Source organism: Stegodyphus dumicola, chromosome 8 (genome assembly GCF_044657685.1).
Source record: "Stegodyphus dumicola isolate Sdum_Otavi_A_Nest chromosome 8, ASM4465768v1".
In the NCBI taxonomy this organism is placed as follows: domain Eukaryota; kingdom Metazoa; phylum Arthropoda; class Arachnida; order Araneae; family Eresidae; genus Stegodyphus; species Stegodyphus dumicola.
Window position 1 is genome coordinate 87,855,136 of NC_140775.1, and position 27,329 is coordinate 87,882,464.

General features: G+C 33.2%; 1 protein-coding gene across 5 annotated transcripts in view; it reads left to right on the forward strand.

Moving 5' to 3' along the window:
* The window catches only part of LOC118185771 (putative inorganic phosphate cotransporter), a 90,883-nt gene that overhangs the window by 41,974 nt on the left and 21,580 nt on the right, over positions 1–27,329 (forward strand). For 4 of the 5 annotated variants that reach the window (XM_035355680.2, XM_035355679.2, XM_035355677.2 and 1 more), the window contains exons 2-6: positions 8,259–8,473; positions 12,727–12,957; positions 17,990–18,173; positions 22,465–22,589; positions 23,547–23,696. In XM_035355680.2, coding sequence (XP_035211571.1) covers positions 8,321–8,473; positions 12,727–12,957; positions 17,990–18,173; positions 22,465–22,589; positions 23,547–23,696 — 843 coding nt within the window. In that variant the 5' untranslated portion in view covers positions 8,259–8,320. Of the gene's footprint in view, positions 1–6,395; positions 6,427–8,258; positions 8,474–12,726; positions 12,958–17,989; positions 18,174–22,464; positions 22,590–23,546; positions 23,697–27,329 lie in introns of those variants that run through there. The other variant, XM_085822082.1, reaches the window with a different exon arrangement.

Genomic DNA, 27,329 nt, shown 5'->3' on the forward strand with positions numbered 1-27,329 from the left:
CTGATCTAAGGCATTCGATTAACAATTACAAGTAAAATGTAATACTCTGCATTTATGTGTCATCAGGAATTTTGGCAAGAATATGATATCTGTTGCACGAATAATTGAATAGGATTTCTCATGCAAGTGATCTAAATATCACCTAAATAATGTTTTTGTAAATACGACAAGCAGACACTACTCCTGCTGACATTTTTACGATGACGAGATTGATCAATATTGAAACAAAAAGGCGAGAAACCTCTATAAAACAAAATATATTCTAAAGCATAGAGTTACGAATATTTAAAGCAATAAAACGTATTGCAAAATGGTTTGTTTTTGTTTTTATTTTTATGATTAAATTGCAAATAAAGACAAACTTATTTATTAAAATCTAACTTCAATACATATTTTGCAGAAAATCGCCCTAGCAAGCACAATCCAGATCGACATATTTGGAGACGTGGCGCATATGAACAGGCCGCCAGCAAATCAAATCTAAATCCTCAAAATGAGTAGAATGGAGTTTCCCTAGAATGGAGTTTCTTGAACTTTTTTCAGTGGCGACCCGTTTTTATCACTGAGATTTTTTCGCGACCTCCAGGATCCCATAATATTTACAAAAATGTTGTGGGGCCCCCATAAGTACTGCGCAAATTCGACACACGCGTGAGTGAAATTGTCAAAACATTCTCTCGCCAGGATGTAAATTTAAAGTTAAGTGAAGTGCAATTTAAACGTGTGAATATCTCAGTTTATTCAGAGCGTGTTTCGCTGTTCAAGCGCACGTTTCGTTGTTACTTCGCGGTTGCGCTAGTAAGCCTCTTGGCCTTATCAGATCTCACGCCGGTTAGATTCCTGTAGAGCCCACTTCTTAGGCATAAAATTAAGTACGCTCTTGCACTATTTATTTCAGATTTGACTTGTATTATATTCTACGTTTTAGTTCCCCCAGCAAGTGAACAGTGTTTTTGTAACTTACGAAGTCCTTGCCTTTCTGTTAAATTAGTTTGAATTAATAAAGGGTTATTGTTCACCCTTCTTCTGTGCTGGTAATTTATTCACGCCTGTGAGAGAATTCGCCAGGTTCATTGTAGGATCTAATTTAGTACGTACACGCGTGGCACCTTGAATATGACTTGTAATCCAATATCCTACTTTAATACTGTCAATTCTTCTTAGATAAAATTCAAATGTTCAGTGGTTCTATGAGCCATGCTGAAATATTGAAAATTTCGATATCTTGGAGGAGAACGTTACAATCTTTTTTAATTTTGCAAATTCCCTGTGTATAGCAGTATAACTTCTGAGAAAGTTTTGAGTTCTTCGTTTTTTTTTTTACTGTGCTTGTGTTCCTGCGTTTTACATTTTTATATTCATTTTCTGAGTAAAAATATTTATCTGTTTAAAAACCTATTGATGATTTAAAAAAAATTGAATAGCCTTTGTAATTTTTTTATATTTAGTTTTATATGATTTCTTTTTTTACTCCATTACGTATAAAAAATTAATTATCAATTTTATATTATTATTTTTTGTAACCAATGGGAGTTTTATTATACCGGTCAGTTTCCCGGGCATATTCCGCTTTCGACCCCTTGATCATCACTGACTTCCTTTAAAATTTCATCGACTCCTCGCCCCCCAGAGAGGCTGTAGAAAGGTGAAGTGTGCTGAATGAAATTAAAAAATTTGATTTCGATGACCCCAAAACATCAGTATCCTATTTACTCTATAGTCTTCTATGAAGGATATTACACATAGCAGTAGCAGGTATATAATTAGTTTAAAGAAGCTTACGGGATAATATCAAAACTTGCACTCACTTTGAGAATTATTACAAATAAACTCTTATAAGTAACAAATTTTATGATGGGATAACTGGGATAAGTAAAAAATTTTAGGTTTTGACAAAAATTATAAAAACGAATGAAGTTAGAATTATTTCAAATAAAGAGATACACTTTGTGTATTATTTCCATTATTCTAAATGTGTTTATTAATTCAATCCTAAACGAAAATATGCATGCGTTGGAATTCCACAGTGAAATGTGACTATAGAATAAAATAAAATATTTTTAGATTATCATGCGGCAATCATTGTGCAGTATAATCTTAAGTATAAATGTACACCTACACAGAGAACAGAGGTAAGCTTTTTTTTCTCCTTCAATTTTATCTGGCACACTTTCGTTTATATACTGATAGCGTTATCGCTTTTGTGTATATTTATGTTTACTGTGATACGTTAATCTTACTGGAAAAAATTAATAAAAACAAAATATTTTAATCTGGCGAAACTAAACGAAGAAAAATGTAGTCCTTTTAGAGGTTGGGAATTGTTCTTGAACCGTTTTTCCGCAGAATCAGCTCGTAGATTTCTTTTCCAAGGGGGAGAAGAATATTTTTCATCTTATTCGAAGAGTAATACCATAAATAGAAATTTTTTAGGGCGGGAGGGGCACAATATCTAGATTAGCTTCACACATATGATGTAACACTCATAGAATTAATGTCCAGATTATGTAAATGCGCAATTGCCAAGCAATTACTAAACACCTAAGAGCAACCTGTTCGACGATGACGAGCCTCTTCAATGATGTAACGTGCTTATTATTTTGAGTTCGCGGATTTGGTGTCCTTCTGAAATAGATTTTACTCATGAGGAATCTTTATTCCAAGTCTCGCTCTAAAAATCTAGTAAAATCATTTTACAGGTAGGTCTTGAAAAAATAAGGTTTTTCATTTTACTTCCTTGTACTAAGTAAAGGAAGTATTATAATCTCAAAAAGTTTCTTTTATCGTATTTCAAAGGAAGTATCCATTTTCACCTTTCCCGAATCTTTTTGGGCGATTGTTTTGCTTGAAGGCTGTACGTACGAATAAAATAATGGATTCGTTTTTCCAAAACGTATTGTAAAATGGATTTAAAATGGCTTAAAAAGGAATTTTTTGTGACGTCTCTAGTTATATATGTATCTCTCATAATTAAAAAACGATTAGCAATAGATCTACGTTTGAACGTTGAAATTTTGAATATGGGACTACTCTAACATATAGTTCTACACCTGGCATTTTTATTGCAATCGGCAGTACCAAACTTATATCTGTATCTATATATATGTATGTATATATCTTTCCTCAGATGGGATATTTAGGATTCCCTTTTCCCAATGACCTCGAACTTAATATTCGATGAATAGAAACGCAGTGTTTTTCCAAGGGAGGAGAAGTTCAATTAAACCTGATCTACCTCCTCTTGATAACATTGAATCAGATTTTGATTGCATTCCTCTCTCTATATATTTTTGTATTTCCCATATCTATAATTCTTCTGTTTTGATGACTATTAGTTGACTATTTACATATTGATAGTGAATTCTTTACTTCATTGCTTTTGAATTTAATTTCTTTCAGGTCTTTGTAGGTTTAGTTCTAAATGTCTTACTTTTGGTCTATAATTATGTGGATTTAGTTCTAAATGTATCACTTTTGGTCTATAATTATATATATATATATATATATAATGAATAATTAATTTTACTGTAGATACCTTATTATATATGATTGCTTGATTAGAGAAGGCATCAATTCACTTCTTAATCATGGCCGAGAAATCTGCTGCTTAGATGACTGGAAATTGCGGTGTAGTGGATGACCGGATGGAATTTTGGAAGAAGCACTCCCAGCTTGGCAGTTAAACATCATTTATTTTGGATTACGAAGTTCTTACCACATATTCTCTTAATTGGTGGTAAACATAATTTTAGATAGACAATTACATCTTACAAAGGGAAGAATAGTTAGCAGAGGCTAAGCAACAGGTTGTCAGAAGGAACGCGAAGTGTCGAAAGAGATGTATAGTTAGTTGAGTCTCATACTTAGGCAGTGTACTGTAAGTTGCAATATGTACCTCGTTCATAAAAGGCTATGCTCTGGCAGTATAGAAATTTACCACAATCGAATAGACTTCTTCATCTGAATGGATGAAAATGTTGCGCTAGAGATATTACTGTAACACAAGCAACTGCTAGCATTCACCTCCCACTTCTTTTTCATGAAATTCAACCAGAGTTTGTTTCCACATCGTATAATATGAACTTCACGTCTTTCATATGCAGATAATTACTCTTTTAATATGTAGACGACATGTATATATGTAACACTTTTGTGGCGTAGTGAGATTTCGTCTGCCAGGGTGGTAATTGATCCAGCAAAAAATTTCCATTGTAAATTGGTCTAAGCACAAAATGTAATATCTATATTAATTTTTGCAATAATTTTAACTCATTTAAAAAGTAACATTCAAAATTATATTCTATATTATAACAAAGATTACTAATTTAACGTGTCATAATGATTATTACTAGAGAAGTAATTAACGTACGAAAAGTAAGAAACGAAAAGTAACGTACACTAATTGTTTTCTGCTTCAAACACACAAACGTTAATAATAAAAAGACAAAAATTTTGTAAAGCCATTTTAGTAATAACACTGAACATTGGTAAGATGAACTGAGAAAAGATTGAAAAAAAAAAAAAAAAAAAAAACAGAAAAATATGTGCCAACTCTTAATGCTGCATTGAATGCTAAACGTATACTACTAAGATGCTTTTAAATTTTTTGTAATTTGGCTGTTGAATTGTATATGGCGTAAGTGAGAAGAAAATTAGGCTTAGTAATAAAACTAAAAAGACAAAAAAATATGCTAGGAGTGAGTGTAACAGCAGACTGGTAGACTACGAGCTCAGCGAGAGTGTAAAAAAGCTTTAAAAACCCCTTTGGGCGACCATTAAAATCTGAAATCTTTCAAATTTCCTGTTAATGTTTTATTATTTTGTTTAATTGATTGTCATAAAATCTATGATATTCGTGGAGGTTTCTCTAAGGCAAACCGGTCTTTATTTATGATATAAACGTATAAAACTCTAAAGAATTTCGTTTGCAGCCAGTCTGCTAGGATTTGAACTACGAGTGATCAGCTGTCTTACCACTCAGCCACTGATAGGATTGATTACTATTAGAACCAACGAGATGTATATGAAGTCGTTATATGAAGTCGTTGATTAGAACTCAAAGTGACTGTAATTATGCTGCAAGTAGGTGTTCTTGGATACGAAGAATTTCTTTCGAAACCAGAGACCTTGCTTTGCAATGTTTTCAAAGAGCTAATAAAGAGCTGTCTGACAGCGTTTTTTCCATTTATTATGTATAATAGTGTTTACTTTGAATATAGAAATGTTATTACAAAATAAAGATATTTATCACTAAGAGAGAAAACATAGGCTTTGATTAAAAGTTTGTTTGTAAGTTTCATTTTTAAATAAAGTACACAATATTTAATTTTTATTATTATTTTTAATATTTATTAATATATTATTTTAAATAAAGTACACAAATTTAAAGTACACAATATTTAACTAGAGTAAATGGCAATTTAGATTAAGAATAATAAGCTGTTGTTAAATTATTCTTTTGGGACTTTTAGATTTTTTCTATCAGAATCATTCTAGAAATATGTAACCACTCTTTGTACTTTCTTCGATAATTCTGATAAATCTTCGAAATTTCTTCTATTCATTTTTATTCGAGGAACCATACCGTATCTTAACAATGAGCGCCGCAGCGTATCATATTACAATTTAATTCTTGTGTGCCCCATACTGAAAAAAAAAAAAAAAAAAAAAAAAAAAAAGCAAAGAATTACTGCAAAAATCCTTCAATTAGCTCCTTAAAATGATGTTTATTTTAATTCGATGTAACTAGATATACTAATGTAAATATATTGTTTGTATGAAGTACAATGTACAATGAAAGTTTGTATGTATGTTCGAAGTAATTATGTTATTTCAATCTGCCATAATCCAACTTTTGTTAATAGGTTAATTTCTTTGCAATAATTGTATACTATGTCTTTGTAATTGTATATTCAATACGTAAGTCTAATATTAATGTAAAATTACTATGTAAATGTCTTGGTAGGCTAGCATCCGATGCGGGCCAACTAAAAGCCCAGCGGGGTACAGTAGTGCGGCGAAGCAACACCTGTAAAAGTCACTGACGAAGTTCTGGTGCTCCGTCCACTTTTCCCTGTCCCTGTCCCTGCTTTACTCTCGGGGTAACGTTATCAAGCGTAAATTGAAATAACGCTCTAACAACAGTAACGTAGCTGCTCTTAATTGCTTTCTTCTAGAGAATGTTTCTAATACTGATATGGCGTTTTTCAATTGTATAATAGGTTTCATGACTCAACATCCAACGAATTTATGCTTGTGTGAATCAGCTTCATCTCTTTTTCTCATTATTTGTGATTATGTTAATATGTTACGTGTATAAATGATATAAAGAAACAAAACCTCCTCACTTCTAAAGAAGAACCACTGAAGAGAAGTTTGAGATTAGCCAAGTTTTGTGCTTTGCCCTCTAAATGTGGGATTGTCAATGTAAGTGCCTTCTTAATGCGAAAATATTTTGATTTTATCATTACAAAACTATCAAATTCTTTTCAATTAATAATTCTCAACTGGTTATTGCTGTTGTGGTTCGGGAAGTGTGCATGCATTCTAATTTTCCCCGAGATTTGTTTCTTTAAGTATGTTTGAAAACTTGTTTCAGTATAATTGGCTAAAATTTATCTAATCAAATAATTTTTAAAGTTTTTTTTTAAAATTTAACTAATCATTTTATATCCTTTGGTCTCCTATTCAACTTATATGTCTCGAAATATATATATTTAACGAATATTAAAAAACATACAGGCGTTAAGGTAAAGCATGGAGCAATGAGCAATGTGCACTAACTGATATTTCTGTTCAAAGTTAGGTTTAGGTGACAGTTTACTCAAATCACTATTCATCCAAACTTGCATCTCCTTGATATCCATTGAAGAATGTGTTCAGTTCTGCACTACCCTCCCATCTGGTATGCCACACTGACGAATAGGCAAAACGAGTTTTCCCGCTCTCTCTAGAACGGGCTCTGCATAAGTCAGAATAGGGTAAATTTAATTATAACCATCCTGTATAAAAATACTTTCCTTGATTTAAAATAACGATGTAAAATAGCTTTCCGAATTTTATTTGTTTATAATATAATTTTTATTTATCTACATACTCGCAGTTTGCGCTGTTATTTCGTTTTTCATGTATACTGTGTTTGAAATATTGATGTAAACTTTCAAATCACAGCTTTAAAACGTTTCGCGAATTTTCATAGCTTAAATCGAGACTGCCCCACAGATCTTTCCCTTTTTCTGTTCTCAGTATTATTGCTGCCCTATGTAACGCGTGAAATATGCTTAATACAGACGCATAGCTGTATTCTTCAGTTTATGTTGTGTTTAATGAGATATCTAGAGAAGTGTTTGTCAACATATTGATCTTGAGTCACTGTTTGGTCACTCAGCATTTACCAGTAGACTACTGCAGCATTCTTACGTAAATTAGCAATAGCTTATGTAAGAATTTTGAAGTTAAAAGTCAATGTAAGTAATTTGCAATTATTTGGAAAATTCAAATAGTCATAATTCCAGTCATATAGTGAATAAAAGACATAGTAACAAAAGTGCCTTAAAACTGAAATCATTCATTTGCATTGTAAATTATTCAGAATTAAACCGGTAAAGTACATATACATATCAATTAATATTTTGAAAGAGATAGTTCTTCATCAAAAAGAGAACTCATAAAGTAATATCCTGCCACATTCTGTACTCACTATTCATTTCCGAGACGTTTCTATCTCACAGTGTGCTGTTTAAACGGCCTACACGGAGCATACACTCACATAACATGGATTCTTCCTGTGGGGATGGTTTGCGAAGACGATTTATAGCTTCATATCTGAAATACTTAGTAGAGTCTTACTTCCGAAGATTTTTATAAGCTGGGGGACATCTTTGGTTCCAACACTAAATTTTAATGCTGCAGATTACAACAGATTCTACATTTTTATGCTCATAATTAACGCTTGTTTTAGTCCGATCGACAAATAATTTAATGTAATAAGTTATTAACAGTTTCTTGTCTACCTTTCAGGTGTGACCTTGCACAGTTACAAATATTCGAAAGAAAAAATTATATCTTTTGTAATAACCCTTAGTGAAAATTCTCTTCGAATTTAGATTTACTTAGCTCCTGATTGTTTTATACCATAGTTTATGATTCGCAAATATAGACTAATCAGCCGAAACACAATTTATTTGTGACACTTCCAATTCTTTACTTCCGAAAACATTACAAATTTTAGCGTCTAAATCATTTCCTTTCTGTTTAAGGTTTTCCTGCCCGATATGCTCTAGCACTGTTGGGATTCATCGGAATATTCAATGTATACGCAATGCGCGTTAACCTTAGTGTGGCGTTGGTCGCCATGGTCCGAAAGCCTCATCTTCCATCGGAACTCGAGAGCGAAGGAACGGTTATTGCTTGTAGGGAGTTGGTGAAACCGTTCAGTTATACGAATACTTCTGCACAAGATCTCCCCCGGAAGGTAATACTCTTAAAAAACATTTTAGTCAGCTTTTTTTTAACAATAATTTGTAAAGTCAAATAGTTAAATATTTTACTGTTGTTAAGATGAAACAAAACAGATAGCATAAATAGAGAGTTCAAAGCAAAATATTGTAATATTAGGGCATCTGTGAAATTTTTGCTTTTTTTTTTTTTTTTTTTTTTTTTTTTTCAATACTTATTTTTTTTACATCAAGTGGAAGTGCATTCTTTAACATTAAATTTTGCTCAATTTATTATTACGTTTTAAGCATCATTATTATTAATGTTTAACAATGTTTAACAGTATTTTTATTGTGTACAATGATGTTTTTGATTAATTTTATGAGTTGGTTTATTTTGTTACCTTTACTGCTTATTGCCACGCAAAGTTTGAGTTATGTTGTAAAATAAAATAACTTATCCATCTTCTTTTAATCTTTATTCATTTAATTTTCTTTAATCTTTATTCATTTAATTTCCTTTAATCTTATCGCCAAATCTCCAAATGTGCATCATGATCTGTTTAAACATTATTAAAAAGATTGGATTTATCCTCTACTTTTAAATTTTCCATGCTATTCATAGTTCTCATGCGGTTCATATTGCAACGAGTTTCGCTCGTTAACTTATTTGATTCGTTATAGAGTCGGGGGCTTTCTAGTTGTAGCAAGATTTCGAAAGCTTCCATATTGTTGATTTCCATTCTTAAGGATTTTAATCTTATAACCGTTTAACACAGGATAAAGACTAGTATATTACACTCTTAGACAAAAAATAAATAAATAAATAAATAAATAAACGATGCACCAGGAAAGAGTTATCCCAATGAGACGAAAATCGGTAGAAGTGGTGTACATATACAGAAAAACAAATGATTACAGTTTGAGAAAAATTGGATGATTTATTGAAGTGATAGAGCTTCTCAAACTGAAAAAGTCAGTAACGCGTTTGTTTACCTCTGGCCCTTATGCAAGCAGTTATTCGGCTTGGCATTGATTGATAGAGGTTGCAGATGTCCTCCTGAGGGCTATCGTGCCAAACTCTGTCCAACTGGCGCGTTAGATCGTCAACATCCCGAGCTGGTTGGAGGGCCGCTCCAAACGTGCTCAATAGGAGAGAGATCTGGCCACCTTGCTGGCCAAGGTAATGTTCGGCAAGCACTAAGGCAAGCAGTAGAAAAATGTGCAATGTGGCATTATCTTGCTTAAATGTAAGCCCAGGGTGGCGTGACATGAAGGGCAACACAACGGGCCTTAGAACTCTGTCGACGTACCGCTGTGCTGTAAGGTTGCGACGGATGACAACCAAAGGGGTCCTACTATGAAATGAAATGGCACCCCAGACCATCACTTTTGGTTGTCGGCCTGTCTGCGGAAGACAGTCAGGTTGATATCACACCGCTGTCGTCTTCAGACTCGCCTTCGCTGGTCATCGGGGCTCATTTCAAAGCGGGACTCGTCACTGAAGACTATTCTACTCCAGTCAGTGACATTCCAACGCGAATGAGCCCGACACCACTGTAAACTGGCTTGACATTGTACAGAGGTCAATGGTAGTCGGCGCAAGGGGCGCCGTGACCACAGCTCCATTTCTGTGAGCCATCTATGAATGGTCCTTGTGGTCACTGAAGCACTAGCTGCACGTACAATCGATGATAATGATGCATCTGGGGCTGTGAGTGCCGCTCTGACGATTGCTCGGTCTTCACATTCTGTCGTTTCTCTACGACTACCGCTTCCGCTTCCTTCTTGACGCTGTGTGCGGCCATGGTTCACCCATTCCTGCCAACATCGTCTAATAGTGGCATCGCTCCTGCTCAAATGCCGAGCTATTCGCCGATAAGACAACCGGCTTCTTTGGGCCCACTACACGACCTCTCTCAAATTCTGATATCTGCGCATATCGTTCGCGCGGCTGTATGCGAGGCATAGTTACTGTCTACCAGAGTACACGGAATGAAATTCATGAAGAATTTATGACCTGAAATCGTAATTTCTCCTCTTAAATATCAAGCCAGTTGCGCAGATCAGATGCGCTGTAGCGACAACCGTTCATTCATTGGCAGACAAACTGTAAAATTTGGCATTTTCCGTCGAAACTTTATGCATATCAACTTGTGTCCAATTTACTTTATATCTTATCGGTGCGTAGTAGTGCGTCGTCTATTTTTTTTTTTTTTTTTTTCTTTTCTTTTTTTCGTCTAAGAGTGTATGTAACAAAGCGTAGTTTTTCCGTCGATACCTTTATATAAGTCTTTTTTCTTCCATTTCGGCTCATATTCATATTTTCAAAAGCTATCTTTTTCACTTTTTTATTTATTGAAAAAAAAATCATAATGCAACATTAAAAGTTTTCTTCGAAGTGTATTTTATGTAAAATCTAATTTTTCTCTCTAAGCAGAAATCATCTAGGATAAAAACGAAAAATAAATGATGTGTGATAAAGAAGAGTAATTTTTAAATGCTAGAAAATTGTATCAGTAGAAAATTTTTAATTAAGTTATACCTTTTCCAACTATATTATTTCACTACTTAGCGTGATAATAAGTGCAAATGAAAATTGAATATTTTGGTATATGTAAAATAACGTAACTTCAAATTATACTTTAAATTAGATTTAAATTAATTTCTTTTAAATTTGAAAACGCGTTATATATGGAAATTAATTCTGTAACCTGCGCATACTGCTGACAACGTGTCGTTTAGCCTCTGCTAGCTATTCTTCATGATTTAAGAAGTAATGGCATTTCTAAAACTGTGGGGCCCGTTTAGCACCCCTAGTTTTCTACCAACTATGAAGATATGGGCTAAGAAATTCGTCATCTAAAAAAAATTATCTTTAACTATCAAGCTGTGTCGCGCTTCTCCCAAAATTTCAGCCAGGCCATTCCACTACGCCGCAGTTCCCGTTCATCTACGGAGCAGTTTTTTTCAGTCATGACTAAAAGTGAATTTTTTTTTTCTTCCGCCAAAATTGCAATATTACATTTCAATCTATCTATCTCTATATATAGTTAACATTATTTTCAAAAATAATGTTAATTTTTTCTTCTTTTTATTCTTATTTTACATTGTTGAATTTCTAAATACTATCTTAATACCCATACCTTAAATAAAAAATATTCTTCCATTAAAAGCCTGATATTTCTTAATAAATGTAACACCTTATAAGGTATTTCTCCCACCTTCCTAGCGTGCCTTCTTGGTGTAGTGGCTCTGCACGCTGGGCCGGTATTCAAGAGGTACGTGGTTCAACTCCCGGCGAAGACTTTTGCTCATTTTTCATCTTGCCTGCTTTAAAAAAATACCTAATGTCTCTACAATGGCGCCTGAACTAAAAAGGTTTTAAATAATGATTCTCCTCACCCAGGAGTTTGCGTTTGGGTCCCTTAAAAATCCCAGTCGCCTTTTAAGAGGGGGAGTGTATAAGGTATTTCTCCCGCCTTCCTAGTGTGCCTTCGTAGTGTAGTGGTTCTGCACGCTGAGCCGGTATTCCAGAGGTCTGTGGTTCGATTCCCGGCAAAGGCGTTTGCTCATTTTTGATCTTGCCTACTTTCAAAAAATACCTAATGTTTCTACAACCTTCTTAATTATGTCATAGTTGTAAATGACAAAATCTCTGTCTTTTATTATGCAATTACTAAAAAATGCCCTTCATTTGTAGACAAAAAAAGCATTACAGTCTGCATAGCAGGGTTTAAATTCAATTTATATATTCTTGAGAATTTTGCTGAGAGAAAATCGTCACATTGTTAGTATGAAATATGATGTTATTATTACACATAAACTATAAACCTTTATAACGCAAATTCCAGTCTTATTTAAGACGGACATTTTGCTATGAAATCTAACAAGGTTGAAATCTAGGAACTTGGAAGTATTCTAAAAGAGTAACAGCTCTTTACATATATTGTTCATAATGGTATTCGCCTTCAGATCACAGTATTATACTAAAAGTATAAAGCCAAAAAAGATGAAACTAAGTTGTTGGCTAATCGAGCACTTGGCAAAAGCTGTTGTTTCAAAATCTCATTCGAAACATGGATTTTATAAGTGCTTATCCTTTAATAAAATTTGGATGGTCTTCAATGAAAGAAATAAGTATGTCTTCTTCGCTTAAGTATGGCTTAAGTCTTCCACAGTGAATTTAGATTTGTCGCAGTTATACATATTACTATATCAAATAAAAATTTTGCAAATTTTTTTTTAATTTTTTTATTTATATTTTCTTACTTTCTTCTTTCAACTGCAGGGTGAATTTGACTGGGATTCTAATACTCAAGGTTTAATCTTAGGATCTTTCTTCTATGGATATGTTGCAACCCAGATACCAGGTGGTATTATAGCGGAAAAGTATGGTGCAAAGTGGTTGTTCGGGGTTGGAGTTCTCATCACTGCAGTTTTCACGTTATTGACACCTGTTGCCGCCCGGTTGAGCGTCTGGGCTCTAGTGGTCACTCGAATCATAGAAGGATTAGGAGAGGTGAGAAAAATCTGTTATTTGTTGAAATCAACACTTTATTACGTTGTATGAGAAAATTTCAAACATTATCGATTTCTTGAGAAATTTTCCTTCGATAATAAAATGGCTTATTGAAATGTATAAGCCCATATAATCCAACTTACATTTAATACACAAAATCTGTTTTAACATCCACAAAATTAATTTTGTAAACTGAGTATTCCAAAGTTAAACCTCGTTGTAGCTGCTGAATCATGATATACAGATTGTCTATCATAAAATAGTTATTCTGAAATAAATTTTGAATTATATGTATTATATATCGTACGGAAAACTGACTAAGAAAGTAACGAGTTATTCTAATTCCTTCAGGCTTAAAATCTCTTATATGCTTTGAGTTATGTTAAACACATTTATAGTTCCTTTTGTTAAGGATACTGAGTTTGCGAATTTATTTTACGGGTTAGTGAGGAATTTTAATTTCAATTTCAATTTTAATTAATTTTAATTTAGTAAAATAATTCGTCCTACAATTCATTAAAACGATAAATAATAAGTCTCAATATTTGTACTTCAGATATTCATACTGAATATTTTCAAAGACTTTTAAGCTTTGTAAAAACATTTTTTTTAAATTTAAATATATATCGTAGAACCCTTTAATCCTACTGCTTTCACAAATGATTTTATTGCTGTGCAAAGTTCCTTATATATTATTAAGTAGGTAATAGTCCTTATAATATAAAAAGATTTAAGAAATGAATGTATTAATGAAAAAAGAAAATAATTTTTTACAGCAAATGATCATCATACATAGCTTTCATTTCACCTTTTCTTACATTCCTAAATGATATTGTACTGTCTTTGCGCATATCAGTATTCCATACATCAATAACTGGCAAATATCTAATTTCTCAGAATAACGAAAATAAGATACGAAAGTAAAAACCACAAATTTATAATAACATGGAATATTTCAAGTAGAAAATATAAAATCAAGTGCACTTACAATAGCAAACACTATGTAATTATTTTTACACATAGTGTTTGCTATTGTAATTGCATTCGATAAGTAATTTTTGCATTATCATTTTAATAACGCAAAGTTATTATCGAATGCACGTTTACGATTTTCGCGACTCGACTTAAAGGTCGTCAAACTATTTATATTTATCGTCAGTCGGAAAGCATTATCAACATATCAAAACGAAAAAAATGAGAAATAAGAAGTTGCGGTTATAAATTTTATTCAATATTTTCAGTCGTTTGGTACACCTTTATAATGAATTTCTGAGAGCTAACTCGTTGTGTTAAATGTTAACAATAGCACACAACACACAATAAAGTAGATTTGTAATCACGCAGTAACATTATAAATTTAACATTTCAATTCAGCTAAAATAAAATTAAATTTTCTTCAAATATGAAACTATAGCATAACTTGTTTCTAGAAAGAGGCCGTCAATATTACGTCATAAAAAGTCTTGTCTAAGCCTAAGACGAGTAAACAACGTCTTGATTTGTGCAGCGTATTCTAGGATTGAGCTGAGTTATACTACTAGAGATACTTTATCACATACATATATGTGCTCAAATATAATTTTGCTTTTTGACTATTTCCGCCATATCATCTTCTAATTTAATACTGAAGGCGTGTTCCCCTAATGTATTTTCTCACAAATCCATAATGAAGACTATTATCTAATAGATTTATCTAATCACTATTTCCTATCTTGGTTCATTTGCGGTTTTGCAGCTGAGGATGGTGGTTCGGTAAAACCATCGAAACTAGTCCTGTGAAAATTTTGAAAATATAACGTTGATTTTTGTTGTTTGAACGTTGATAACGTTGATTTTTGTCATTCTGAATTAGTAAATCCATAATGATTTGAGTCTTTTCATCATAATTTATTTTATAACAAAGTAATAAAAACGATCCTAAAGCGTGCTTAATCTAACAATTGATAAAATGTTAGTCGCTTTATACAATTAGCCAAATAATGACCCTGTTTAACTAAAAGTATTCACTTACAACTTTTACCGAAGAATTCAGAAATATATGTTGCAAATAAATTCAGACTTTGTCAGATTTTGATCCATAACTAACTTCCTTAAGGACATTTCACCCTAAAGATAAAATTAAAGAATTTTAGTGCATTCATGGCTGGAAAAGTCACACCCTGTATATAAAATACAATAAAGAGATATATGTAAAATCATACCCTATATATTATATAAGGATAAACTGTTACATTTTGGGAAAAGTAATTGAGAAGATGAAAGGTAATCGTAAAAAATGTTGACAGTCACTGTCGCCTTTATTGTAAGTAAATTGAATTAATTCCAATTATGAGCTCAGAAACTAAGCGTGGCATAACTACGTAAAACTTAACAATGATAAATATTGTAGTTGCCGTAAGAATATGTATGCAATATATTCCTTCATTTTTTTTCCAATTCTGAAGCATTCGAAATTTATTATATGCGGCACTGGCACTTACTCGAATCAAGTTTGGGTATCTACGTACCATTGAAATCCATTTATTATAAGTAGTTAGTAGTATAATTAAAGCCATCCATAAAAAATAACTTTTTGTGAAAAATTTTAAAAAATTAAAAAATTATTTTTAATTAAATCTTCGCAACAAAATACACTGTAAGGTTTACTGTTGATAAACGTATCACATAAACTGTAAAAATAAACTTTATTTATGCATATTAGATAGCTTTCTAAAGAGTAAAAACTAACAAGAATTCAGAATGAAAAGTTCAGTAATTATTTTAAAGCTATTTTATTCTTGACGTATTAATTTTAAAATATTCAATAATAATTTTCAAAATTGCATTGTTTTGTCTTAAGTGGATCATGTGATAGTCTCTCTCTCTTGAATTTTTAACGTAGACCATTATATTACACTAGAAAGCCCGGCGATCATACGAAATGACCGTTGTTCTAGGTATTATAAATTGTAATTAAAATGATTTGTGCAAAGGTGTCTGCTTATTCAAACTGAATTACCCACAGCAGCTGGCGAGGACGCCTCTTTGCTTACTGCCACACGAGGTTTCACCCTTCTACTTGCTTAATTGCATAAAGTGCAATGAAGGAAACCATTGGCGGTACATTTCTTAAGAGCCCACCGCTAGCTCAATAAATAAAGGGGATTTAAATAATAAAATGTTAATTCACATGTCAAAGATCTCTTTGTACACATAATCTCTTGTGTAGATCTTTCCATCATTTTTAAGCTTGCCTTGCAGAGGACCATCAATTATTTTTAATTTTACGTCCGTTCTTTCACGAACTCTTGAACGGGCAATATAAAGCTGAACGTGTCAAAATGCAGGCTCAGGTAAAAAAATGCCAACACGCTTAAGCGTTTGGCCCTGAGACTTATGGATGGTCATAGCAAAGGCAAGTTTTACAGGAAATTGTCTACATCTCAATTGAAACGGCAACCCTGTGCCGTGGCAACTTCACCCCATCGGCTAATACAGTTATGAAAGCAACCAAGAAACTATCGGCGACAAACAGACACTGAAACCGCATATAATAAAGATATTTATTTATTTCATTTTATTTGTTTTTTCATCGTTTCCGGTTTTTGCCGGTTGCATATTTCCGAATTCTATTATATATAGATGTTAAATTTATTTATTAAATGTTAAATGCACGTGCTCTTGTATTTTTAATTTTTCCGGCTTAGCTTTCTCATAATAGTCGTCACGCGCTGCACTGCACGGGGAATAAAACAATTTACAGTTACGCAAGCAACCAATAAACTATCGGCGACAAACACTAAGCCGCATATATATAAGATGATGAAAGAAACCTAGTGAAACATATTCATCTAACGAAAAGGAAAATCTGAAATATATTCTTCCCTTTTCGTAACGTTTCACACATACCAGTTATCAGGTTATTCCGAGGTCTCATTAACTTACATTCTACCTTTTTAAAGAATATATTTTTATTTCAACAATCAGTTATATATCACCTATCATCTGTTGTATTTTATATATAGGAAATGATTTTATATATATCTCTTTATTGTATTTACTTAAATCCATTTAGTGCGAATACAAATAAATTTCTTCACCCAAGTCTTACCGACTGATATAATTCAAAGCCCCTACTGCCGCTAAGAATTTTCGGACACCCTACACTTCTGAGTCAGACACGAAGAGAACACATTGCCAACTCCCCCACTAGAAAGAATGTAAGTTACTTAATACCTTTCTGGCCTTTATATCTTCATGTACATTCACTGATCTTATTTATATTATTTTCTATTTTATTTTTATATTATTTTTATATTATTTTTATGTTCTCTTTGATTTGTTTTTACAAAGTTTGCATTATTTATCTTTTTTATAATCTTCTATGTTTATTTCAACTTTACTTTGATTACGATTTCATAATGACAATTTCCAATGTTTAATTTCTACAAATAATACAGTACTCAAATACATAAAGATGTATATCGGGGACGATTACTCGAGTTTTACAGGATTTCTCTACAGTAATTGATCTTTACTCCAAATTGAATTGACTAAAATGCTTCATGAGAATAAGTTCTTTGAGTAACAACTATTCGCGGAAATATTTGGCCTGACTAGAATTGCCGGTTTGGCTTTAACTTATAACTCGAGTAAAGACGAAACACTTTCATATTGACGTATTTTTATCAATTATTGATCATTGAACGGGAGTTGGTTTGTTCCCCTTGAAAAGTCAACTAATTTCCGATCAATGACAATAATTACATGTTTTAATTTTTACTTTTACAATTGTAATATTATTCTTCGTGATGATTTAACTCCAGTCCCCGTTAAAACATTATTAACATTTTGCTTTCAAATTACTTCAAAAATCTTTCAAAATATAACTTACCAGTATGGATGCACACTTTTAAAATAATTCTACTTTAATTAAACTTAGGAGATAATATAATCAATTAATCAATACTGTTTAGGAAATAAATTATCTTTATTGTATTTTATATATAGGAAATGATTTTATATATATCTCTTTATTGTATTTTATATATAGGGTGTGACTTTTCCAGCCATGAATGCACTAATAGGTCGATGGGTGCCAAAACTGGAAAGAAGTAGAATTGCTACTCTCATCTATAGTGGGAGTCCTCTTGGTACCGTTGTTGCGCTTTCTGTTTCTGGAATTTTGAGTGCTTCCGATTTCCTTGGTGGATGGCCTTCCGTTTTTTATGTTTTCGGTACGTCACCATTTTTTTATTTATTTATTTATTTATTTATTTATTTAAAATTTACTTGTGTGCATGTAGAAAGGAAACTTCCTGATGTAACAATCAGAATATTTTGGTTAATTTATGAAACGCGCTTAAGCTTGTTTCTTTTTTAATGCATTCTATTAGAATGTGCAAATCTTCATTAGAAATACAGTTAAAATGGAGCATAAAAGTTAAGTTTCGCCTATAGTTGTCACCTATAGTAAAGAAACAAATACAGATATTGAATGTAGTTTAGTAGAATAAAGTGATGTACTAAATGAAAATCAGGAAGCTAACATTAGTTTTTAATAGTAAGTTAAGCAGTGTTTTATAACTCGTGTACTATAAGCATTTCTTTTTTTTTCCAATCTAAAACCTACTACCTTATATTAGTCTACAACCTGTAATATTGGAAGCAAATTACTTGGGAAAGTAAATTACATTACGTGTGTCTGTGATTATGGCAAAGCCTCGAGGGCTATCTGCCTAAGGGGAGGGATGCCTTCGTGGAGGACTTTCTAAGGGAAACTGGCTCGTCCTATGGAAAGTATTTTACAGTTCGGATATTGATAAAATGTGACGTTTGACAAATAAAACTTATAACAAGGATGCAAATATTTTTATATCTGTTTCATATATTGTTGTTCGCTATTTTATGAAACAAATTAAAACTCAAAATTTTATCTATTTACTATTTGAGTTATTAAGTTATTACATACCACAATATGTAGCCCAAATTTGGAACTTTTCAAAATTGAAAATGCATATCCGGCATGTGTTGTAACTATTTGTTGTTTTTCCTGTCATAATTTTTAGAATAATGTTAAATACTGAGCAGTTTTATTGTGAGATTATCCTTTCCTTCTATTCTGCGATGTTTAGAACGGCGGTGTTTGGGCTCCTTTTCTGCAGTTTAGTTAGTCGAATGATAAGAAGATCTCTAAACTGCAATAATTGAGGTTCCTAGTGTGCGCTCTGCCCTTAGGGATCATCTTCCAATTCGCTTGGATTAGCTGTTCCAGTGAAACAAAATAAATAAAAATTTATGAAATTATAGAGTTGGAAACAAAAAACTGAATTAAAATGAAAAACAAACTAAACTGCGTGCTAAACGGAAATTTGCCTAGTTTCACATCTCCTTTAGCACACAACACGTCGCTTACTAGACGAGGCGAAATTTGATTGTTTTAACACGAAATATATGGAAAAAAAATGCTTTGGATCCCATAACAAGTTTCTCTTCCTCACGCCTTAAATAGCAGAAATGGCCCAGTTGTGCGACTGTTACGCAATAAGTTTTAAGTCAAAGCTTTCGCAGTATCGTATATGATTTCATTCATAATTTTTATTTTGACAACTTCTCATTGTCAAGTACGGGATGCATGTTTTAATATGTTTAGCATTTTATAAAGAGTAATAAAACGTTTGAATTGCTGTGCTAAAATTTACAGTTTTAAAACGTTCTTCATAAATAGTGAAAGCAAAGAAAAGCGAAATATTTGTAGCTTAGTTTTCGGTTAAGGTCAAGCACTTTTCCCCGCACGTTGATAATGAATATTTAACGCAGAAACAGGACATTTTAATTTTTTCATCAGATTGTTGAACATTGTATTATTATTCAGAATTAGCCAAGAAAAATGAAAAAACATTCTTTAATTACGAAATGTTGATTCTGTGGGTCCTCAGGATACAGTTCTTACAAGAACGTATTTCATGGAACTGAAGCCATACATTCAACTATCTTTATAATACCTAGTGTACATTTTCATTTAATCTCTGACCCTGGTAGCAGAGATTTTAAAATAATTTGATATGAGTGTCTGTAGTCCTTAAATAATAGTTCTGTGAAATTTCTATGAAACGAAAAATTCCAACAGGAAAAAAAATCAAACATCTACGAACAACACATTACATTATGGCAAATTAGTTTCATTCAGTCATAATTGAATTTTTTAGTGATTGACGGTAACAAATGTAACTTATCACTGATACTTTATCTGTACAATAATGCTGTACTTGCGCTGAAAAAAATAAAATTATTCTATTGATAGAAGGATAAACAGAAAATTAAAGATCAGAAGCTGAACATTTGGAGCATCAATATTACATGGATGTATGCATTTTTCCAAATGCATGTTAACACACTGTTGCTGCCTTCCTCAACTATATACTTTTGTGAAACCGGATTCTTTGTGAATTTTTTTGTGGAAAAAGAGCAAATCTGAGGATCTGATAAAATGTTTGTTAAGCAAAAACAAAAGAAAAAATCAAAAGATATTTTTTAAGAAATTGGATTAATAGGTATAAGTTATTTCTCCCGCCTTCCTAGCGTGCCTTCGTGCGGTGCAGTGGTTCTGCATGCTGGGCCGGTATTCCAGAGGTCCGTGGTTCGATTCCCGCCGAAGGCGTTGCTAATATTTCATCTTGCCTGCTTCAAAAAAAGTACCTAATGTCTCTATAGTAGCGCCCGAACTAAAATGGTATTAGATGATGATTCTCCTCACCCAGGATTTGGCGATTGGGTCCCCAAAAACCCCAGTCGTCCTTCAAAAGGTGGTATAAAAGATATTTCTCCTGCCTTCCTAGCGTGCCTTCGTAGTGTAGTGGTTCTGCATGCTGGGCCGGTATTCCAGAGGTCTGTGGTTCGATTCCCGGGGAAGGCGTTGCTAATTTTTCATCTTGCCTACTTCCAAAAAAATGCCTAATGTCTATACAAGGGAACAGACCTAGTATTGAATTTGGTGGCTCAAATGATTGAAGCGTGTCAAGAACTGCCCCCTTCTTCCTAAAACGGAATGTTAACTTGGTTTTAAAAAATGTACATAATTTCAATATTTATATCAAGCGGTCGCAAAATTAGCATCGACAAATTAAGAAAATACGCTGACAGTATTTTGTGCTTTATTTATTTTGTGTTCTACTCACATCATTCGCATTTGTCAAATATTATCCTTATTTGACAAATTATTCAATGAATCAGCGATGTAACTGATAACGTGAAAGAGACACTTTTCAGATGCATCACTGGTACCAAATTAGCATTGCAAATGGATGAATCTATTGACCGCGCCGGGTGACGGTAGTTTTAAGGCTCCTTTATGCTCACTTACAATAATATCAAAAAAGGTTTCTTATTTGGTGATAATTACCAACCAGTACGCATATCGAGAAAATAAAAAGTTAAATCTTCGGGATAAATGCTTATTAAAGAAATGTAGCAGTATTCATTGCATTCTTCATAGACACGCACTCGAGTAAAATACATTCTAAGCTTATATCATAGTATTCTGTGCATTCTTTACTCCCATGAGGACAACAGCTCTGCTATTATGCTTAAGCTGTTATTACGTAAAAATCTACTATATATGCACCACGGCCAAGGCCCGAGAGGGCTGGACAAACGACATAATTTAAAAACAAATGTTGTTGAGTTACATGGCCGTAGAAGGCCCTTGAAGGAAATACTACATTGCAATTCTGTGTTGCCATAAATAAGTAAGCATGCTTAGTATATCATAAGCTTAAAAGCTTCACTGCATAAATTACAGGATTATTTACATCAATTTCATAGGACCACATACTGTGCCAGATATTATAGGAACTTTTAATAGAATATATGCTTGTAATAAAATAATAATTCACAGAAATAGTTACATACTATTTATAAAATAATGGTTTAGGCGACGTGAAGATATTATACGCGCTGCAGATTAAACGTTATATGAGATTGAGCAATGCACCTTGCAATAGACAGTCCGTCCTGAATTAGGAGTAATATGTTGTGCGAAAGATCTACATATTACAGTTAATTTGTGAAAATAAAATATTTGACCTTAACTTAGTATAAAGTAGCTTATTTTAACAAAACTTCACAAATACCCTTTGTTACGTTGAAGAAAAATTAGCTTCAAAATTCATTTAATTCGTTTGTTTCATTAATTACGTTTTTCATTTATTAAACTTCATATGTGTCGTCACAATAAATGTAGAGTATAGGCGCATTTTAAAAAAATGTACTGTTGAAATCTTGTTTTTAATTAAACATCTCAAATCTTGTTTTGATTAAAACCGTTAAATAATTAATAAATTTTATTCTCAGTACTATGCTTCTATGAAGGATTCGAAAGGTTTGAGGTTTGAAAATCTTCTAGGATCTGAGTACGAGAAAATTTAGGCAAAGTATCCCTTCTATAAATAAAGAAGAATTGTTGAATGCATCTATGTTTATTATTTAAGAAATAAAATTTGAAGTTTAGTTTTTACTTTGTTCGACTAGGCTTAGTGGGAATAGTTTGGTTCTTCTTCTGGATAACTCTCGTTTTTGAGTCACCTGACGAACATCCTCGAATTTCCAAAGAAGAGCTCAATTATATACACCAAGGCCAAGACAAAATGTCTCGGGTAAGTGAAGATTTCTCAAATTCTCTTCTCTCATAATAGGATTCAGTTCGAAAACCTTCTCTTAATAACAAGTGTCTACAACTAGTAAGAAAAAAAGTCTTTATTGTTATTTTTCTTATTAGTATTAGTATTATTTTTATTTTTATTTTTATTTTTATTCTTATTATTATTATAGTCAAAATGTAGCTCATGATATTCGATGATTATGTTTTCAGTTTTCTGTTTATGCTATAATCTTTTAATTTTGTAGTAAGTGCTGAATATGTGTGACAACAAATTTATAAACCTGATCCAAGAAATTACGAAATGTCAGTCCCTTTAGTCGATTACACAAAAAAATGTTTAAAATTTTTTATAGTTTTAGTATAATATTTTTTAAAATCTGTTAATAGCATATTTAATCATTTTGAAGAAAGTTAGCACTGAATATAATGCATCCTAATATTTAAAGGTTTTTTAACTGTCGGAATAACTGCCTCGAATTTTAATGAATTTGTTTGTTTCAGCCTCAGATCCTGAGCTCATATTTAAGTTTCATATATACGGTACCAAAAATTTGTATCTGTGGATTATATAACTAAATATTAAGTGTTCTTTGTTTACCTAACTTAATAAAAGAAGAATAAGTTCCTTCAAAGTTTTACCGGAATGATGTTGGCAAGTATAGCGGGGCTCAACCAACAATCATGGTAAATGAACGCTAAGTTTCGTGGTCGACGGGAAAATGCGTTAAGTACCGTTACTTTTAACAGCATACCCAAAATTTTGTACAAAAAAGGAAGGAGCTTTCCTTTTACTTTTCAAATTATAAAACGTCGGCGTATTTATATGATCTTTGTCTACTATAAATTTCTTTCTGTATCATTAATAGACAGTTTGCCTGTTAAATAATGAATATTTTATTTTCAGTGTATTTTAGGTTAATTTCAAACTGACCTCATTATTTGCAACTTTCAGAATACTACTATTCCTTGGAAATCAATACTAACATCAGTACCAGTATGGGCTCTCGTTCTTACTCATTTTGGACAAAATTGGGGATTTTATACCTTGCTTACTGAAATGCCCACTTATCTTTCCAATATTCTCCATTTTGACTTGAAAAAGGTAATTTCATTATGCAAACATTTTTGTGTATTTATGACCTAAGGTATGAGTACTTACGTATTATGCCGTCAAGCGTTAGCGGAAATTTAGGCAACGGTTGCTAATCGTTACTGTAGAATTCTAAAGTAAGTGGGGCCAACCAGCGGCCGAGCGGTAAAGTCGCTGAACACTGGTAGTTCGGTCCGAGGTTCGAATCCCGCGAACGGGCTGGCTGCATGGGCGTTTTCGTGGTTTTCCCCATGTGTAACGTGTATACGAGCCAGTTTCCCTTAGAAAGTCCTCCACGAAGGCATCCCTCCCCTTAGGCAGATAGCCCTCGAGGCTTTGCCATAATCACACACACACTAAAGTAAGTGGTTATCCATTATTGGTGCTAAATCGCGCTACTTGGCCGGATAACAGGATAATACGCAAGAACAAAAGTAAGTTTGAGAGATATAAGCTGAATTATATACCATTTTTAATTTAAATAATCGAGAAATTTCAAGCTTTGCATGGCAATAATTTCAGCTAAAAGAATTTTGTGCAAATCATCTTTTCACTCCACCTACCTACAATAGCATAAGGCAGCTGTGTTGTCAAAGTGGATGAGCGAAACAAACTTTTTATTTTTTTAATTAGGTATTATTTGCTAAAATCTAATAAAACAATGCGATAAAATTGGGCACATTGACAAAGGCGGAACTATGGTCGAAGAACAAGTTTTGGAAAAAGGAGAAAATTTCCTAAACATTTCTTTTCTCCTTCAGAAAATTCACTTATACACTGTTGTCCACCGTAAATGCAATACCCTTAAGGAAGCATGCAAATAACATGAAATTTACAACATGCATTAGCGGAGGTGAGATATGCAAATGATTAGAATTTCAGCGCAGACGCACATTACGCGCGCCTGTGGCGCCACTTAAAATCGCTATTTAAGGCTTGGAGTTTTCGATGATTTCAAGTTAGGCAATTTTTTTTTTTTTTTTTTCAAAAAAAACGATCAATTATGCCTGGTAGTAAACAGCGATCATCGTTTGATCAAGTATCCGAGTTCGACAGAGGAAGGATAGTGGCCTACCGAGAGTGTGGATTATTTTTCAAGGAAATCGATAGTCGTGTTGGACGAAACCAGACAACTGTAATGCGAATATGTGACCGTTGGATGCAGGAGGATACGACGGACCGACGTGTTCGATCGCATCTACCTCAGTGCACCACTTCACGTGATGACAAGAAGATTGTGCGCATGGCAGTGACGGATCGCTCAGTCACATCACGAACCACAGCACATCCCATTCAGTCTGTAATGCATTATCCAGTGTCTGCGCGTACCTTGCGACGCCGTTTACAGCAGAGTGGTCTGTCCGCAAGACGTCCATTGCTTCGTCTACTCTTGACGCAGAACCGCAGACGTCTCCGCCGCTAATGGTGCGATGAAAGAAGGATGTGAACTGTAGAATGGAATGAAATTGTCTTTACTGACGAGTCACGAGTCTACAACATCACGATGGTCGGATTTGAGTCTGGAGACTCCGTGGATGCTGAACAGTTGCAATATGCACCGCCACACTGGGCCTGCACCGGGTATTATGGTATGGGACGGTATTGGATATCACTTTCGCACTCCTCTAGTACCGGTACTTTAAACAGCCAGAGCTACATCTCCGAAGTGTTGGAGCCAGTTGTCCTTTTTTACCTTCAGGGCTTGCCCACAGCCATATTTCAACAGGATAATGCGACCACACGTGGCACGCATTGTCCAAGAGTTCTTTGTCAATCGCCAGATTGAATTGCTTCCCTGGCCGGCTCGCTCCCCGGATCTTTCGCCGATAGAAAACATGTGGTCCATGGTTGCTGAACGATTGACCTAGATTACATCCCAAGCTACTACACCAGATCAATCTTTGGCAACTTGTGGAAGCTGCTTGGTCTGTTGTACCCCGAGAACATATCCAAAGTCTCTTTGAATCAATGCCGAGGCGTGTGGCAGCGGTGATTTCCAACAATGGCGGCTACTCTGGCTACTGATTATGGAAGGAACTATAAATTTAATAATCTGATACTTGGTGAACATGTTATCTACTAAATAAATTTTGTTGTGATATCTCTTGTCTTTCCTGGTGTTGCAATTATGGTGGCCAGCAGTGTATTTACAATTGCATTTTTTCAACAAATGCTGTCATATTTAAATCAATAAACACAGCAATGCTCTTGTATAATTGAAACATAAACCTTACTGTTGAAACACATAGCTTAAAAAAAAATTTCGATTGCACTGAAAATTACGATATAGAAAGCTTTGGAAACCGCTATGTTCAATTATGTGTGCTGATCCATTTTGCTTTTAACTTAAGTTTTGATTTTTTTGTTCCTGCAGAGATAATCTAGAACCACACCGCAACGTTTTTCTTGATGTATTTCGTAGCTCAGAATAAATGTTTTGACAACACCGGTGCAAAGAATAATTCTCCCGTCAGGTAATACTGAGGTTAAATTTCGATTAGCCATTAATTCCCATAAAGTCGAAGTCTTATTCACCTGCTTTCTTGTAAACTCAAAACTTTCCACTTCTTTAATTAACAAAATATTTCTTCCTTGCGATACTATATTCTTTGCCTTGATAAAATTCTGTATCGTTCTAGTCAAGATGTGTGCTTTTTCAAATATTTTTCAGAAAGCCTTTCTGTACGAACAATCTAATTTCTGAAATCTTCTAGAATATTTTCTATTTGAGAAACATTTCAGTTCATTTTATCATTTTATAATACAAGAAACAACACACATTCCTTTCCAAACCGTTTTCTTATTTTTCGATCGATAAACCACAGTTTCATAACTAGCTGACTAACTTGCGTATTATTTCAGGAATTTTAAATATTGATTTTAAACGCATAAATTCTTACTGATACAGTTCTAAAAATTTCCTTGCATAATTTCTTCTTTGCAACATTTTTTAGTCCAAAAGCGGCTATTAGTCTCAGAACAGTATTTTGAGGTGTATGGCTATAAATGTCTGTTGATTTTAGATGGCTGATTCACTTTTCGAATTGTTGCCGCCAATATTTCCCCGTATTATTTTACCTGGAAGCCCGAAGTTTGAATGTCGAATTTGTTTTGTTATTTATTTCATATTTTGTAAAACTTTGATCAACTTTTGAATAACCATTCAACAATATGAAAGCGAGTAGGGACAACACTGTTCGAAATAAAAAAAAAATTTTATCTCCAGCGCCTCCCTCGCGAGATTGTTATCGTTTGGAAAAATATAAGATATTTATCCCTCAATTTTAATCAACATGATCGGTTTTATGAAAGCAATGTGTTACTGCAGTCGGACATAAAATATTATTTTCCACGCAGCAGCGCGTTGCCATTCTTAAGATAATTTCAAATTTAATCTGGAAGGTTATTGAGTAATACATTGAGCAATTAAAAAGCAATAAACACAGTTCTTAAGAAATTTTTTCTGCTTTTTAATGTAAAAATACAATAATAAAAATTATGTAATACAAAAAAAATCTGAAAGGTTTCAGATTTTAAATTTCTTCCAAAGGGGAGTTTTTTTGACTTTTTGTGTATTACCTTGATTTATTAAATATTATGTTCTTTGCACTTAAACCATAAAATTCAGTTCAACAGCAATGTCGC